Consider the following 19458-nt stretch of genomic DNA (forward strand, 5'->3'; position numbering starts at 1 on the left):
AGTACAGTTAAACCCAAAATAACTCAAAAACCAAGCAGATTAAGATTTGAAGTAACTAAGTCATTTAGTTTTTGTTTTTAAAAGTAATATCAATATTCTATAATTATTCAGCAAGACATAAGAATTGGATCACACAGAAAATCTGTGCAGGAAGCATGGAATTAGGGAGGTTTTCCAAGTTCAAAGACTCCATGACCAAATATCAATCATGGAGAAAACGATAATAACAAGTAATTCTCTGGTTAGCAATAAAACATAAGAACAAAAAAATTGCTTTAATCCCAAGAAAGGTTTATTTCAATCTATTATTGAGAAGTATATTGATTTTAAACAGGTTTTTCAAATAAAACGCAACAGATCAATAATTTTTCAACCCAAATTGAGTCATTTTTCAATTTTTAATTATCTATTCGGAGAAGACAATCTCTCTTGTTTATAAATTTGCTGGAACAATGTGAAAAAAAATCAATGCTAAATCTGCCAGGTGTGAGAATAATTGTGGGTTTAACTGTTGAAGGAAAATTTAAAATTCTTTAACATTTTATAATGCGGTGCATGAATCATACATTACTTGATATACAACATATTTGGAAAAGTAATAAACGGGGGAAAAATACATCCCTGTCCCTGTAATTTATGACAACTTGCAAAGTGAGATAGCTGGTTGAAAAGAATATTTTAAAGCAAAGATAAATAAGAGGATTTTTTTACCAAACCACCAAGGATAAAGAAGACCATAAACAAGCGGCCAAGAGTGGTTTTTGCATAAACGTCTCCATAGCCAACAGTCGACATCGTAACCATTAGTAGGTAGACACATTCCCAATAGGAAAGTGTTTGAGAATTTGAGAAGTTTTCCCAAGGATCCCCTGAGTTTTCCACCTGGAAGAGAGGTTGAGATTTACAGAAACACAAATAATTCTCACGTATGATTTGTTTTCATGGAAATACATTGAATTTCAGATAAACTGTTCATTTTATGTTATTTTGGAATGATCAGAATGCTGATTTTATACAAACATGTCTTCTTTCTTTTATATTATCTTAACATCTACTGTACATAGACCGTTTAACTAAACAATAGTAAACATAAACAGCAATCAGCTCTCACAATGAGTGTAAACTTTGGCACCCCTCATTTCATGAAAGAAAAATTAAGAATGCCCCCAGAAATAACTGAAACCTGACTAAATGAATGATAAATAAAAAAATCTATGAAAATTAACAAATTAAACTCAAACATTGCTTTTCAACCATGCTTCAACTTTTTTAAGCTTATGAATCAGGCCTGGACAAGAATGATGGTATCCTTCACTTGATATTTTGAGGCAATCACTACATTTAAATAACTCCTGTAACAGCCAATTAGACTTCGGCTCCTCTCAGCAGGTATTTTGGCCCATTCCTTATTAGCATACTGATCCAATATGCTAAACATGTCATCTGGAAAAGGTGCTTTTTCCAGATGACATGTTTCAACTCCTTCCAAAGATCCTCATTAGGTCGGGGCTCATAGAGAGCCACTTTTAAATAGTCAAATGTTTTCCTTTTATCCATTCTTGGATATTTTTAACATTGTGCTTCTGACAGTGGGCAGCATATTTATCTCTAAAATTCTTGATTTTTCTACAGATTTCCATCTGTGAATAGAGTTGATATGCCTTGGTAAACGTTCCGTTTTTGTCTCATCTATCCATAGAACATTTTCCCAGAAGCTTTGTGGCTTGTCAACATGTCATTTGGTAAATTCCGGTACTTTTATTGTTTTTTTTCAACAATAATGTTCTCCGAGGTCTTCCATTCAGTCCACTTTGGCTCGAACAACGACACATGGTGCGATCTGACACTGATGTTTCCCGAGTGTGAAGTTCATTTTTAATCTCTTTAGCAGTTTTTCTGGGCTGTCTTTTTATCATATCGGTCCTACTTGATTTTTTATTAATTTCCCTCCTGCAGCCACATCAAGAGAGATTCGGCTACAGTCCCTTGGATCTTAAATTTCTGAATAATATGTGCAATAATATGTAGCCTTTAGCTTTAACATGCATGTCCTTAATTTTTATTTTTAATCTCCAGAAATAACTCTTTCCTTTGCTTCCTCTGGTCCATGTTGAGTGTGGTACACACCATTTCACCAAACAACACAGCAACAACCTGTAACCCTATAGGCTCACTGACTGATTACAAGATTGTAGACACCTGAGATGCCAATTAAAGGACACATCTTCAAAAGTTTAATTTTTTTTTTTAAGCTATTCATATGAAGTATGGTTGAAAAGCAATATATTTTAATAATATTTCTTCATTTTAATAGAATTATAATTATTACTTTTGTCAAATTTAAGTTATTTCTGTAACCAGGGTTTTTATTTATTCCAACGAGGGGGACCAACAATTTGGTCCGTGTGTGTATAAGCAATCGTTGTTCAATTAAAATGCTTTAGTCCTTAAGGTGTACCTTAAAGAATGATATTTAAAAAAAAAAAAACTTTTTTTTTAATATAATTCAATTTAAATACTAAAGGTACATAACTAACATTTCATTTAATCAATTAATTTGACTTTGGTTGTTCTTAAGGCAGTGCCCGCGGGCACCAATGGGCCCTCAAGAACCACATGGTGTGCCTTCAGCATTTTCTAAATTCAGAACAGCTCAGTAGTGGTCAAGTTAAGGCTAAGCTTGAATATTTATTTTATTCTTTTGCTCTTCTTTTTTAATAATCTCTACAGCATTTCATCATATTAATCATCCAGAGCATAAAAGCATTTGAATCCTTTTCAAAATGACAAAATCTAAAAGTAAATTAGAAATGAAAAGAAAAAATAAAATATGTTTATAATGCATGCGTTTAGGTGAATGCTGACTCTTTCAGGTCATAGGTCAGTATTGGTCGACCTTCCTGTGGTCAGAGGACCCGGTAGCACAAGTGTAGGGTAGCCTTACTTCTGTGACAGAAACTACAATGACTTTGCCACCATCAGTGTGAGAGTGTGGGCATGAATGTGTGAATAACTGAATGTAGTGTAAAGCACTAGTAAAGGCCATTTACCATTTCCTATAACTCAGTACCCATGAAGTAGCTCTAAGCATTAAAAAAGGTTGATGACCCCCTGCCTTAAGGGATGATTTCCAAAATAACAGAAAACAAATGCTCTTAATATATCAATCTGCATGTAACTAATCAATATTACAAACATGTTTCACTGTTTTATTAAATTACTTTCATAAATCTATTTTACTATCATAATATGCTAATTGGCTAAGATGTACAGTATATGTAAACAAATGCAGTTGACTTACCAAATGGATGAAGCCTGCTGCAGTTAGCCATGTGCTTATGAAGATTGAACACAAGTTCACCAACTTAATGGAGTTGCTGTTTTTAATTAATTACAAACAAAATGAAAAAAGACAATAAAATATAATGTGTCAAGCATATATTTTTAGTAACAGGTTGTCACTTTTAACAAATGTAAGAATAATTTACTCAATATCAATTTTAGAAAATCAAATTCATTTTGAAACAGTTGTTCACAATGTATTGTAAAATATAACTGATATATAATATAACTAATATTTTTCAAAATAAAAGCGATTTATGGTAATAAAAGCAGTACATGTCTGACACATATTAATGCTGTGCAAGGATAGATAAAGTTAGTGTAGGCGGCTGTAAATATCACACATATTGTTTCTTATCACGGTGTAACGTCCTTGCACTGTGCCCACATCTTTGTGTGTTACTTTCATCTGAGTCAATGACTAAGAAGATTATTCTGATGGATTTTATTATGCTATAATCTTCCTGACATGACATCTGTGCATAAAGCTCTAATTCTTAGCAGCAAGAGCAAAAACAGAAAGCTGCTTCATTCCAGTTTGTTTGGTACCAAAGCGATTCCTTAAAATTTGGGTAATCTGTTAATTTTCAATTTTAATAAAGTTTTACCACAAATATTCAATTCATTCAAATTTGTCTTAAAAAGGCAACTGAGGTTAACGTAACACCCTAATCAGATCAAGAAGAGAAAAAAGGAGGAACATCAGGACTCTTACCTTGTCTTCAGAATATTCAAAAACTGTAAAATTTCTGAGAACTGTATCAATCTTAAGGCTCTTAAAAACCTCAAACCTGTGTAAAAAAAAAGATAACATTCAGAAATTGTTGAAAATAAACCAGAAGCAATATCGACAATGAATAGTGGATTGACAAAGACATTATCATACCTTTCATACTTTCATCCATATTTAACAGTTTTAGTGGATTCATAATGATAATGAATAAACCACAAGTATCAAGTAACCCTTAGGACTAAATATATCAAATCGATTCAGAAAAATCTGGTTAAAAAAACAAAAAAAGAAAAGCCCAGCATCAACCCAGAGTATTCTGTTGTTAATCCCAGTAGCATCTTGCTGGGCCGATATCTATCTTAGAGAGGCGTCATTCCTGCTCGGCAAAACTGAGACCGTGGGAGAGATGAAAACCTGGATTAGAGTAAAGACAGGTGGATTCTGTCAAGCCAAAGTGAATCAAAAAGCAGTTGTGACGTCAAATCCGAAATTTTAGGGTATTTATAGAGGAGGGGAAAAAAACAGAGCTGTTGATTGTTGCCAAGAGTTCAAGGACAATATAACTAACAAAAGCAGCTGTGCTAACAGCAGCCTGGAAGAGAATCCTTTCTAAAAAAAGATTTTAATAACATTTTAGAAAGCATTTCAGTTAGAGGGTTTCTTAGTGTAAATGTAAGGTTTTCTACGACCAGACTTATTTAAATCAACAAACAAACAAATTAGAAAATAAAAGTAAACATACTAAATCAAACCTCTAAATTTTTTATAGTCTAGCTGTTTTGTCAATGTTCAGGTAACACAAAAAATGTCATTATAAGATACATGTAGCCTAAAAATCAAAAGGCAATTTTAGAATGATGTTTTTGTTTATTAAGGGAAGTCAACCTACTACTGAAAAAGTAGATCTTGACATATTACTTTGTCTCTTAAAGAATCGACCCATCACTTCATCAATAATCTCCGATAACATGAAGCAAGCTAAAAGATCTATAAAAGCAGCTCATTGCGCCCCAACATAAAGAAATATCAGAACGGATGAGAAATAAACTCATTGACATCTATAGGTCTGCTCACCTCAGGAGGAAAAAGCCCAGAGCAACATCTAAAACACTGTGGGTCTCAGTTAAGGTTAGAACACAACAAACCTTTTAACAGTTACTGACAGCAGGATACATGCAACTTTTTTTTTTTAACCTTGGTTAATCATATGCATTTAACTTCTGAATAAAATGTGCTAAATAATGATGTCATTTTTATTTCCCTACCAACACAGCAACAAGAAGACAATAATTTGCAGCCAGGTTATTTGTTGTTTAGAATTCTGCAGTTTGGTCAAGGCCTAATGAGATCAAAATCCACCTTGCAAAAATATATAACAAGAAATAAAAAAAAATAAAGCCAATTTATTACATATATATGGCAATAGAAAAAAAAATACAAATTATTCTTTAAAACAATATTCATTCTGAAAATATTTTAGAGTTTTAAATTGAAACTTTTATATCAAAAATTTTTTTGGAGCATTTTTTTTGTGCCAAAAGAAAAGAGCCTGCTGATGAGCTCAAAAAACAAAGAAGCATTTCAGCCTGAAATTTGCAGAAAATTACACAATTAAGAGAAAATACAATTAGGAAGGTTCAATCTGGACAAGCATTCCTTTGAACTGAACATTTTCCCCACTGAAGTAGGTTTCTGCAAACGTGAGAAAAAAAAAAAAAACAGAAATCAAAGGAGCAGCATTAATATACTATCTTCATATTAGGCGTTAGCAGAACACCTCTGTTAAAATGGGCCAGGCTTGCAGCATTACATGCCTGTATCTGCTCCAGCTGATAAACAGCTATCAAACTGCTAGCCTTCCACTTCAGAGTGATCCCCTCTGTGATCTTACCCCAGTAGGAAATCATGTGAAAGCATCCACCCAGACTGAAGCAGAAGCTGTCTTGGTCCTCTTTATCAGGGACCAACCCATGGCTCATTCTGACCCTGTAGCCCTTCTGGAAAAGCTCCCCTGTTGATTTCTTGCGTCTTGTTGTACTTTGCACCGTCTTAGAGAGGGTGTCCTCATTGGGGCCCCTGTACACTAAAATCTTTGTTGGAATCATATTCAGAAACCACCCTGCCGAGCTTCCAGTTGGTACGAAATTAAATAAAACTAAAAACAGCATTCAAAATTCTGCAGTCTTATGAGGTGAAATCAAGCAGAAAAATCACTCTCCAACAAGAAAAATCAGCCCCGTCTTCAAAGAAGTATGGTGTTCTGACGTCCCGCAAACCTTTGCAACATTCTCTTGACGATTCAGTGCAAGCTTAAAGCAAGCCGTTTTCCCATCAGGATATTAGAGTGTAAGCTCCTTTAGGATTCATCCTGGGAAAGGAAAGGAAGAAGCCGGACTGCATTCATGCCCATCAGCTGGTTTTACAATATAACCCACATCTCATCTCTGTGACTCTACAAGTACTACTCATGAACAAGAGTTCATTCACTAATCTTGGGCAGGGAACAGCTTGTATCTGTGTTGCACAAGACCGTACAGCAAAGCTGTGCGCAGAACATTTGGAAGTTATGGTGATCATAGTTTGTGTTTCTGTGGCACAGATTCAGTGATTCTCCAATAATCCCTAAATAAATCATAGCCAATGCATTAACCATAATGTCAGTTAACCCCAAAACTAAATGTGACACATTCTATCAGCAGCTGATAGAGATCGCTCCGTCTGCCATTCAGTGCCACAGCAGGGAAAAAAACTCCAAACAGATTAATTTAAATAGTGTTTGTCAGAATGGAGGGGGAGGGAAGAGGATTACACAAAAAACATAATTTAACTATGTTCAGAGCATTTCACTGGATAAAGATCAACATTTAATATTTGGATAGAATATAAAAAATGATCCCTGCTAGAATACTGTTACTGATTTTCACTGTGTTGTAAATTCCATTAAAATTACACAAAAAAAGGCTTAATATCAGGAAAATCTCATTGATATTTGTCAGAAATAGGAGAACACATTGTAAATGTATTTAAACCCCTTGAACAATTCCATATATTGCCATTTTTTTGTTGTTACCTCAGTGTGTTTACTTAGACTTTATGTCACAGACAAATGCATGTTTTCAAAGATCTGGGGAAATGATGAGGTTTTGAAAAGTTTTTCTTATCACAAATCAAAAAGTGGGCAGTGCATTTGAACTTATCCAAGCTAAGCCATTACTTGGTACAATTGGCTTTTGCTGCAGCTACAGCTTTATGGTATGTGTCCACCAGCTTCATGCATGAAGAGACTGAAATGTATGCTAATTCTTATTAGCTTAATAGCTCAAGTCCACTTAGATTGGCGGGAAAGCATCTCAGGACAGGAATCTTCTAGTCTTGCCACAGATTCTGAATTAGACTGAGTTCAGGCTTAAGAAAATAAAAGTGCTTTGATCTAACCTATATAATGTAAATGTGGATTAGTGTTTCTCACAAAATAAAATCTGAACCTCCACCTCAATCTCAAGTTTTTGCAGCCATACAAGTTTTTTCCTGTCTGTTGTGATTAATTTCTTTGGGTTTAACTAAAAGAATGAAAATGTGTAAATATTTGGTCAAGACACTAGAATAAAAACACTGCTGAAATCTTTCATATCAGTATTTCTGATTCAAAAACCCTCTGAAACATTGCAATCTCATCTTTAAATTTGAAATGCTAGCTTACATGGATGACTTTTTTTCACAAAAGAGTACTGAGCATTAAGAGCAATACAGTAAATCATCTTAGTTAGAGGCATCTTTAATCTTTTAAGGTTCTGACCTGAAATTGGAAACTGCTATATTAAAAAAAATACAGGAACATTTCGTTCAAATGGTGGACAGCTTATTACTAAACGCTACTTGTTTTTTTTATTCTCTATCTCTGACAAAAAATAATGCACTAACATTAGAAGCTTATCTGAAAAAGTAATACTCCGCTGCCTAGATATTCTACTCTATAGGTAAAAATCCAAACACTAGATATTACTTTAATAATACTATACTAGTGAAAAAGTAAGTTTAGTTATATACGCAATCTAGAGTCGTGCTCGACTGAAAGGACAACAAAAAGAACACCATGTACACAAATAGCAGCAACGCTGCTGTGCAGTTTGAGGTGAGAACTTGAAGAAAAGGAGCAAAGATGATCATTAGGACCAGAACCTCACAGGTATCAACTTTTGTCAGACTCAGACAGAAATCTCAGACAAACTCCGTTTGAAATTGATCAGTTCAATAAGAGATTGAGTTAAATACAGGGCAAAACTAAAAGAACATATGTTAGAAGCTTGTTAGAGCACAAACTCAGCCAATGGGCATAAGCATATTGATTTCTTAAGATTAACCCAGTCTGTTTGAGAATTTGTGGAAAGACAAATTACTGGCCTTGAACTTTTTATAGAGGAAAATAGACAAAAATCAATCTCTGGTAGATCATTTAAGCTGGTAAAGGCATACCCATCAGCCATACAGATGCAACTGATGTCATGGATGGATCCATCAGTTCATCGATCCAGTGATAAAGACAGACAGACAGACAGACAGACAGACAGACAGACAGACAGACAGACAGACAGACAGACAGACAGACAGACAGACAGACAGACAGACAGACAGACAGATAGATAGATAGATAGATAGATAGATAGATAGATAGATAGATACTCCTGTTCCTTAAATACCAAGAAGTGCATCCAGCAAATATGAGTAATATGCTTTATTTTTGAAAAGCTAATTCCATTTGGCTCAAAGTGCTCCAGTAAGTGCCCAATTTACAGCTCATCACACCAAAACAATGACAGCCTCCCGAAAGTAATGTGTAATTTCTTAATGGCAATCAGTTTTTAGAATGCCCACTAGATGACAGCATTAGCCAACAACTATGCCTGCTTTTACTTTGTTTATGCCTCAAGTCACCTATGAGGAACATGACAGAGGTTGCACACCTGTCTCTTTCTGCTCATCTCCATCTTTAGAGTAGGAGATGTTTATAGCTAAAGGGAGATCTTCTGTTACCAAACAAATAAATCTGGAGGTCATTAAAAAAGATAATGTGGTAATCCTGTATTTCATCACACACCTCTCTGAGTAATGAGCTTCACTCATTCAATGGATTGACTTCAATTTTAAGCTCCAAGGCACCAAACAAAGTTTTTTTTCTTCTTCTATTCTCCCCACAAGCAATTAGTTATTTTCGAACAACACATAAATTAATCTAAGAACTGGAAATCTCTGCTGGAGAGGAAGGGGATCCAAAAGATGGTCAAAGCCCAATGTCCACGCAAAGCAGGAGCATCAATAAATCAAAATAAGCATAACAAAAAACGTAAATAATGCATAATCTTCTTAGAAGTAGTGTATAACTCTGCTACAGTAAGGAGAAAAGACTAGCAATAATGAATCCATAAGATAATAAATGTGGTCTCTTAATGTAGGACTCTTTTTGCTCTAATGAGAAGTTCATCTGTTAAATAAGAGAAAGAGATCCTCCTCACCCAGCCAGCTCCTGTTGAGGTACACCGAGACAAAGACGGGAGGAACTGTGAAGAAGTCCACCACCGAGTTAACTTCCAGCCAGAACCACAGCTTGTCACTGGCAGCGATAAACTACAGAAATAAACAGAAAATATGAAAGAACCAGTTTTAAACTATAGTTTTACCAAAAAATCATGTCACAGTCTCTGCATCGCACTGACAACACCAAACCAAAACACTGCATAATTGCACCCTATATATTTAATGCTCTTAACTTCCATTTCAATGCATTTTTTTTTTTTTGCGCCATGTTTTTTTTTCTCCGCACTGTTTAGATTTGATCACTGCGGCACATTAACAGATGGAATTGTTGTTGGTAGAAAGCTGTACTAAACCAAAACTCATTTTGTATACACTGTGTATACAAAATGACAATAAAAGTTGTCTAAGTCTAAGTCAATGAGATGAAAAAGAGGAAACTTAAATAGGTTCATTACATACGGAGAGATATATATTGAGCTTATTCACAAAAAATATTACCATTACAAAGGAATAACATAAAAATGGCTTTTTATAGGGAAATTACTTTTCATGTAAGGGCCTACAGAGAAAGTTAGATCTAAGCCGTATTAAGAAGAAAAGGTACACAAAAAAAGCTGCCAGAATGTTTATAGAAGCACTTCAAAGGAAGAAAAGCAGAAGGTAAATACAGCAAGAGACAAAGGTGTCCAACAGCAGCAACAGCAGGAACTGCTGCACTGCAGCTTTGCTTTAGGCAAATACCTCCAAAAGTTCTTGGAACCTGTACATCACAGACAATGGTCTCATGTGTCTTAATCACAGGCAAACTTGGGGTACTACCCTAATAAAAACTAATCTTTTTAACCAGGCTTGTATTTTAACAGATTCTTAACTTTTGGTGTTTATTTGGATATGTTCTCTGTGTTATTTTCTTTAAAAGCACCCTCTATACTTTTTTTTTCTCTACATATGAATTCAGATTGATTGATTAAGAGACAAAGAAACTGAAGAGTGTCCGTCCATTGAATAACGATAACATACACTCTAAACATCAAGTTCATATACAGAACAGTATATGGACATACTTTTCAGCAAGATAACGTTTCTTTTTTCTTTTTTGGTCTATAGTCCAAGAATACAAAAGCACATAATCTAAACTTGTCACTAGTCAAATGTTTACTTACACGGAGGCCGAAATAAAGCAAGAAGAACACGTTGAACGCCATGTCGATCTGCAAGGTGAAGTCTTTGTAGAAGTTCTGACAGTCCTCAATAGGACTGTGAGGCACAGGAGAAAAGAAAGGTTTATTTCCTTTGGAGAATGCTGACAGTCAGATAAAAAAAAACTGCAATGTGTGTGTAAAAAATATATCAAACAGATGCATTCTTCTTTTCCTGAAAATGCATTTTTAGGATTTTTAAAAGAAGAGAAACACAGGTGTTCAAAAAAAGTGCATTAAATGGTATTTTCCCAAAAAATTTGTATCTGTTGGAAAAAAATGCATGCATTTATTGTAACACAAGCAAGAACTGGTTGATATACCTGGTTAACCCTTAAATAACTGCAAACATCTCCAAGGAATAGCTTGTATTCCAGAAGTAATCTTTCTCAATGAAAATGGTGCTGCTTTCCTCACAGTTTTGCATTACCCATCTCAATGACAGAGCAGGATGGAAATGCAGGGCCAAAAGCAGTAGTTTAAGGGTTAATAATGCATGCAGGAGTCATGTCTTCATCTATGAGATCAGGCAGCCATAGCAAGTGCTAGCAATGTAGTGAAGTCTCACCCTCAAAAAGCTTGTATCTGGCACAAAGAATTCAAATAAAGAGACATAATTAACCAAGCAGAATGAGTAACTGGTTAGTGTGATTATCTACTAATAATCATGACCTGGAAGTTAGAAATATTATTTATAAGTATCATTCACAACTAGGATTTAAAAAGGCTTATAGTACAACAAGTATTAACTCAGGAAAAATGACAAAGTGCATAGTTTTTAATGTAAATTAATTTATTAATAAAATAAAAAGCTCTGAAAAATCGGAAAAAAGTCATTATTAATTGGAATAATGATGGTGAGTTATGTTGAAATGTTGTACTTAAACATTCAGATAAAATAAAAAAATTAGTCAATATTCACATGCAGTCATTTCCGTTTGCAAATGCATTTTAACATGCTAAAAGAACTAGCTTCTTTATGATGACACTTCTGCATAAATAATGAAGTTCCTCCCGATTCTAAATATTTTTGTCTAAGCTTCTCTAAGGTTAGATCTTTAGGTCTGCTGTTTCTGTTAAACTATCAGAAAAAATTATTGAGTCAAAATCAACTTAAAATAAAACAGTAATAAAATCTGAATATCATTTAATTTAGAGCATTTTTTTAAGGTATATTTTTTGTAATTAGTGTCCTGCAGGCTCGTTATTTGCAGTTAGTCATTTAATGGCAGAAGGCAGAGATCTAAGCGACCTTAGTTCAACAGAAATCTGCACACACTGGAGAGTTAAGAGCTGGTCGGAGCAGGGCACATGGTATTGTACTGTTGCTATGAAAAAGGCAAAAATTAAAATAAAACTGAGGGTAAAACTTTAGAAGAAAAAAAGTTTTAATGTTTTGTTTTTCTTTTTTATTTAAGTTAGAAAAAAATTTTATTTCCCAGTTGCCAGGCTTCACTCATGCACACCAAAAGCAGCAATCTCCTACTGTGTAATTTAATACCTTGTGGATTATGGCACATTGATTCTGTTACGTAAAAACGTAAAATCAAATAAAAATAGACTTGTTCTGATGAAACATTGTCTTAATGGGCTTCCTAAAGCAGTATTAAAGGGCACCTGAGGATTATTTTTGAACTGAGCTGATGCAAACCTATGATATGGGGAGGTTGATGAAAACAAACACTCTTCACCTTCCTCTTACAATACATGTCATCCGAAATTTTATCAAGGAGCTAACTTCTTGAGGAAAGTAAATTTCAGTCAATTTAAGATTTTTCTTTATTTTGGGATTCATAACTAGGTTTCAAAAACTTGTTTAGAATGATTATCTGTGTTTGAAAGTAAATATATTTCTTTTAGTTTCTTTTTTTTTTTTGCTTCATTTTATAAATATATAACTGCAATTTACCCAGAGGATTTGGGATGTTTTTTTTTCAAAATAATTTTAGATTAGACATGCACCATTCACAAAGACAATTTGGTTTCCATTTAAGCTGGTCTAGTATAACAAAAACCTTCAGTTCAGCTGTAAGAGCAAAGTTCTCTAAATAATAAATAATTTGGTGGGAGTAATGCATGTGTGCGATTTGCTACTATAAAAAAGCACCATTATTGAGACATAGGTCACTGATTACTGCAGTACAGATTCAGTTTGTCCTATGTCTACAAGTAAGTCCAAATTTTTTAAGAAAATTTTATTCCTAAGGAACTTAATTATATATTTACGGTAGAATCCACTTCTCACTGCACATTTAGTGCCTTGCAACGACTCCTTGTCTAGAAGCTTTTCTTACTAGGGAGCTTTGTGGGTTTTGAAATGTGGAACAAAATTCTAAGGAAAGTTTTCAAAATGACCCGGTAATGTGGCCAGATCCCTTTTTTACACACTTCAGTTATAATAAAATCATTATTTTTGAATTATCCCTTAAAGGTACATTTAAAAAAAAAAAAAAAAAAAAAACATCAGTGTCAAAGAAAAAAACGTTAATCCACAAAGATCACTTTCTGGCCAGCTGTGAAGACCTCTATTGATAAGAGCTCTTAAAGTAGAGGCTGGCCAATAGAGGGTGCTAGGGCACCACCCCACCCACCCAATGACCCAGAATAGGACATAAAAAAAAAAAAAAAATTCTTATTATTTTTTTTTTTTAGAATTCAAATTTAAGTTCAAATTCAAAAATATTTGAAATAAATTAATATATTTTTTTTAGACGTGCAAGATAAATATTTGATCTAATGACTATTAAAGTGTCATTCCATTTTTTTCAAACATCAGGATCTGACCCAACATAGATAAAGACCGGATAGGACGGATTTAAAGCCCTTTTTAGAATAGCCAAAGAAGCATGAATAATCCTGTGAATGAATATATATATAGTTTGGACCTTCCAAAACACAGATTTACCTTCACAAATCCTCAGAAGGGCAAGATTTATATCCAAAAACTAAACCTGTACATGAAATTATGTTTTGTTTTTTTGTTTTGTTTTTGGCATTCATATTAATATACTGGTGTTATAACTTAGTATACACCTGATTGGTTTTTATTATATGTCTATTTTGAATTCATAGCCCCCCCCTGGAGATAACTCCACCAGCCGCCACTGGACTCTTTATATCATTGGAAAGTTTGGTACCATACATGCAACCCTGTTCTGATTAGGGTGGAGACAACAACTCATGTTGGATCAAATTAAGGCGTAATTTTTCTGTTCTTACAGAAATAACAGAAAGAAAGCTCTTAGATCACTATGAAGGCTCTCAAACCTTGGGCTTCTCTTTGTTAATCTTTGTTTCTTTTTTGTTACCTTTGTCTTAGATTAAATTATTAAAAATGAACGAACACTAATTCTATAATAGTAGCAGCAAATATAGAGACATGGAAACAAAACCTCTTTATCCCACTTCTAAGAATAGTCCCTCATTCACAGTAATAACACTTCAGCCCTGCAAATCCCTGTCATTGTAGGGTGACAGAGCGCACAAAGGAGACAAAGCTGCAGTGCTGCATAATTGAGTTCCAGCCTGAGTTGGCAACAGAATTAATTCTGATATGGATCTGAACCCCTTCCTGCTCACAGAAGCCAGCATCTTTTGCTACCACTGTTATTTTCCTCTGATCAGTCCACCCTCTGATTAAAGACTTTAAATACACCCTATTGACTCCAAATATGAATTATTTGTATGTAACCCTAAGCGATAGCTGCAGTAGCTAAAATGTTGTATATTTGCTGTTATTGCTGTGGTTTTAACAGACTTTCTTTCCTACAAATAAGTTAAAAGAGTAGCAGGTACAACACTTAGTGACTCATGCATAGCACATAATTGGACAGATTATTCCATGTATGACTGTAACCATACTACCTGGAAGTTAAAAAAAGCTTTATTAAATTGTTAAACCAAAGCAACATCAATACACTTCAGTTCAATTCAGTTTCTTGTACTGAAGTGATGTTTATTTTGTTTAATATTTCCAACATTATTTGCTGATTTGGGCTTTTAGAAACATGTTCTTTTCAACATACAACATACACTTAGGGCCAGTGGGCCAAGCCTTTTCCATAGAGGCAATTTATCAGAATCTAAAGAACCAAAAGGGCACATCAAGTCATTTAGTTGACACATACTGTTTAATTTGTTAATGTTTAATGTGGATACAGTACATATGAGAAATAAATCCTAGATATGTTATAGTGCAAGAGTAACATGCTCTTTGTAAATTAAATAAAATCAAAGGTTTAGCTTTTAAACTCTTTTAAAGACTTGATAATACCTGACTAGCCATGTATAAAGGTCTGGTAAAGGTTGCTCTAAACCCTTGAGTTGGATGCACAAGTTTGAATTATTTTCATGTTTGTATTCACATATTGTCACAGACTCAATACACCTCAATACACAATAAACACCCACTGAGATTTTCCCAAAAGTCCCTTAGCAAGTTTAGTCTTAATTACACACATAATTCTGGCTGGCTGTCTGATTATCCCAAGGAGAATTTGTGCAGCTTTTGTTAAAGGCTCAATACATTTTTTTTTTTTTTTTAGCATTCCGTACTAAAATATCAGAATCAGAATTTTTTTATTAATCCATTCAGGGAAATTCTTTTCTTACAGTGCAACCATTATATGTCAACTCAGATAAGAATGCATCTAAACACTTGTCAGGATTAAGTTATTCTGAATGATGCAAGGTGACCGAAGTGCGCATGTGCTAAATTAATATGATATATTCACTCACTGAGTGGCTAATCACTCTGCCTAACTGTTATTAGAATATTCCTATTGGCATGTTTACGTCACAATTTTTTTTTTCCCATTGACCAATTTATTGGATTACTTTCACATTGAAATTAGTTCAGATTGAATTAGGATTTAATCAGACTGTGCCATGTATTTTGATTACATACACCTATATAAATGGTACAGTCTGATTATTTCTTATTCTGATTGTGAAATTTTGTGCCAGCAAACATAGCGCCTGAGTGAGCCACATCAATTGACTGGTTGTTAGGCAAAGATCCAGCATTTATACAGTTCAAAAATATCAACTTTGAGAGTTTCTATTCCAATTTGTTTTGTTTAAACACTAAATCTGATACACTTTTCTTGTAAGAATACCCATTTGTGATCATCTGACCCTACCTGCCCCCTGCCCCCAAAATTGTCCACAATGATTTATCACAGTTTACATTTGATTACGTACAATTTATTCAAATATATTCATCTATATGGGAAGTGGTGGCCTTGGTGTCAGGGCATAGAGCTTGGAATCCTGAGGTTCTGAGTTTGAAAACCACTAATATAAAATTCATGCAATTTGGGTGAAAAACCTTTATTTTTTCAGTTCTTGTTTTATATTCTGCATATCTCCTCTAATTGGCTCTTTTGAGTTTTTGTCTTCACCGTGTCTCTTCCCATTAGGTCAGACTGCACATCACATATCAGCCACAGTAACCTCACAGGACTAATTATCAGGAGGATTGGTGAAGGATCTATTGCAGCTGGCAGCTAATTCAGAGAAAAAAAAAAATATAAATGTGTAACTTTTGGCTTGCTGTACTAACTTGCAGAGAAAAAGTACAGCCGGAAAGCGAAGCATAAATTGAGACTAAATGTGAACCAACTTGACACTGGGGCTGCAGCATTATTTTTTTTTATTTCACGAGCTAATATTGACACAAGGTTAAGACAAAAGGCTGAAGGTCAGCTTTTATCAAAAGCACCACGGGGCGATTCTGAGAACAGAAGGCCACAGGTGGCTTCATTTAGGATGTAACTCTACCTGCTCTTGTCAAGATAATGAAATGAGATCATGCCTGTGAAACCACAACAAAATAAGCCCAGCCCTCCTCGACAAGTGATAAAAAATAACATGTATGCCTGTCGCCGAGACTTTAAGCCTGATTCCATGTGCTTAAGCACATTTTCTCCTCTGCCAACTTCACATTGCTCCCAGCAGGAAGGTTTTCCCACTGGGTCGGATAAAAGGCTTTTATCTTTGTGTATTTTACTGCACTACTTAATGGCACTTCCTGTTCAAACAACATCAAGCTGCAGTAACAGTGTGCTGCAGAAGCTGCGGCTGAAAGGACATTCGACTTCCTCTGGCCCGATAAGTGATGGTGATTGTTTTGAACAGGAAGCCGAGATTCGTGCCTGCATGAAAAAGGCCAATCTGGTTATGATATATATTGAACAGATTTAATCAAAGCAGTGGCTGCTTTTTAGCAGAGACCGCATTATAATTTATTTGGTCAAAGTTAATAAAGAAAAGAGGAAGATATTTGCCAGTGTTTATAAGTATGCACCACTATAAATCTAATGCTCGGTCATATACATGTCTTTAAATCTTACTGGCAGCAGTAGGTGTAATTCATGAACTGCAAAGTCATCATGGGTAAAGGTGTCATTCATTTTATGCCTTTAATTCAATTAAAGGAAAAGTCTGGCCATATTGCTGTGGCGCGTTGAGCAACAAAATTAACATTTTTCCAACTCCAGTATCTGCTGCTTGTGAAATTTTGAAAAAGTTTCTGAGGGAAAATTAGGGTGTACCAAAGCCGTACCTCCCAAACACTGGCCGTACAATTTCTATTACTTTTTGGTAAAAGGGCTTACTATGTACGCCCGTATGCATAGCTAAAAGCCTGTCTACAGGTCCAAATGTATGACAATCAATTTTTTAAAGATTTCGATCCTTTTCTTAGGTTAAAGGGAAAAGAATGACAACTATTTAAACAAAAGGGACGAGGAGGAAAACTGGCCTGCTAATGTTTTTGGAACTTCAATTTTTTTGTTTTTGTTTTTACTTTATAGATATGTTTGTGTTACTTCAATTTCAATTTTAATGGGATTATTTCTATATGTGTATGTATGAACAGGTTATTGTTTATGTTATTTTTTTGTGGTCGTGCTGTTTTGCTGCCTGTGGTAACTTAAACATGTAATAAGAATATGATACACCAAAAAAAAACATACTGCTGTCATGATCTGCTGTGATAGCTGGCCTTAATTACTCATGCCTTTCACCTGCTTAACTCTTTCCAGCTCCTGGTTATCGCTCGTCTCATCCACCTGCCGTTTCCCTTTTGTTGGGCTGTCTTGGGCAGATCATTGTTTGCTTTCTGTTTGTTCCCTGTTTGGTTTTTGTTAGTGTTCTGTCTGTCAGTTTTGTTAATTATAGGTTTATTTCCAAGGTTCATGTATAAGTGAGGAGTTTATTTTTGAACTCATGTCTTAAGGCTAGTTTAATCCCTAACCAGTGGTGAGAGCGTTTCAGCATTTCCCTGAGTGATTCTGTTTTCCTGATTACGTTCCCTCTCACCCACTGGTCCTGTCTGGTCTGCTCGCCTGAACCTCTGGTAGACTCCTGCTGGATGTTGCCTCCCAGGTGCATTTCTGTTTGAGCTGGATGCTCGACGCACGGGACTCTGAACTTGTCCTCCAAGGTGCCTTTCTGTCTGAGCTGGATGCTCGACGCACGGGACTCTGAACCTGCCTTCACGCTCTGATGGATTCCTGGAACCCGGATCTGTCTGTTCCTGAGTGGATCGGAACCCCTGGCCAGCCTGATCTCTGGGGTTGCTGCATCGGGGACGCTCTGGATAGCTCAGGGCCGCCTCTCATTGGCAGTGCATCGGCTTATCCTGCCTATGACTGAGAGAGTGGACTGTACTGTTAAACCAGGTAAGTGACTCACTAACTATCATCTTCTGTTCAGATGATCACGGTCACTTACCTTTGTTTCTCCTACAACCAGAGTGTTTGAGATTGGGCGGTGCCCCGCCCCCCTCCTGTAGGAGCCGCAGATCCACGGCAGCATATTTCTGTTCTGTTATATTTGTGTTAATAAATGTTTAGAACTTTCCTACTGGCTGTCTCACCGTGAATACTGGGCCCTTCTGTCCTGGTTTATAACAACAACCTCATGTTACAACAAATCTACTGAAGTACAGAAAAGTGAGGCCCTGATCTTATTCCTAAACAAACTAATTTTGCCATAGCTGAAAGGTTTAGAGTCTCTGCCAGTTGTTCTGTTATAAGAACTGAGTAAAAACTCCAACAAACCAATAAGAAAATATGGACCCAAATCATTCAAAGCAATCAAGAGAGGGGGCAGTTTAGACCCCAACCTGGGAGAAAAAAAAAAAAAACTCACAATCTCAATCACGCCTTCCCTCCCTAGTGCCCCCACTCGCACCCAAGAAGAAAAAACAAAAAAACAAAAAACAAAACAAAGCAATCAAGTATAAGTATAAAGAAAACCATGTAAACCTCTGACTTAAAGAATAAGTCAGAATAAGAAATCATCAAGATGCCGTTTATTGATCCAGCAGTTACATTGATTGTTCCTTTATAGAAGACAGACAAAACACGTACTAAAGTTAAATTTATGGAAGGACATCCTCTATTGCCCAACCTCAACTACATCAAACTATACATAATTAGCCTATACTCTATGCCAGTTTCCCAACTTTTTTTGATGTATGTACCCTTTTGGGCATTTTCTCTTACCATGAGAACCTCTCTCAGTCAAAAGTATTAATGATTATAAAATAAAAATAAAAAATTACTTAAGGTTTTAATTTGTGTATTTAATTCTAAGGGGTTTTATACTTTCCATCTCAGATTAAAAAAAACAACATAAATATGT

At 35.1% G+C, this 19458-nt stretch overlaps 1 protein-coding gene across 9 annotated transcripts in view; it reads right to left on the bottom strand.

Annotated features, from left to right (window-relative positions):
- LOC119774917 (calcium-activated potassium channel subunit alpha-1-like) overlaps positions 1-19458 on the bottom strand; it is a 137626-nt gene that overhangs the window by 52466 nt on the left and 65702 nt on the right. For 8 of the 9 annotated variants that reach the window (XM_038272661.1, XM_038272659.1, XM_038272656.1 and 5 more), the window contains exons 4-8: positions 10771-10864; positions 9586-9697; positions 4058-4133; positions 3302-3377; positions 712-882 (exon numbers count right to left, since the gene is read on the bottom strand). In XM_038272661.1, the coding sequence (XP_038128589.1) occupies positions 712-882; positions 3302-3377; positions 4058-4133; positions 9586-9697; positions 10771-10864 (529 nt within the window). Of the gene's footprint in view, positions 1-711; positions 883-3301; positions 3378-4057; positions 4134-5966; positions 8627-9585; positions 9698-10770; positions 10865-19458 lie in introns of those variants that run through there. The other variant, XM_038272657.1, reaches the window with a different exon arrangement.

Source organism: Cyprinodon tularosa, unplaced genomic scaffold (genome assembly GCF_016077235.1).
Source record: "Cyprinodon tularosa strain WSP-4 unplaced genomic scaffold, ASM1607723v1 ctg84, whole genome shotgun sequence".
In the NCBI taxonomy this organism is placed as follows: Eukaryota; Metazoa; Chordata; class Actinopteri; order Cyprinodontiformes; family Cyprinodontidae; genus Cyprinodon; species Cyprinodon tularosa.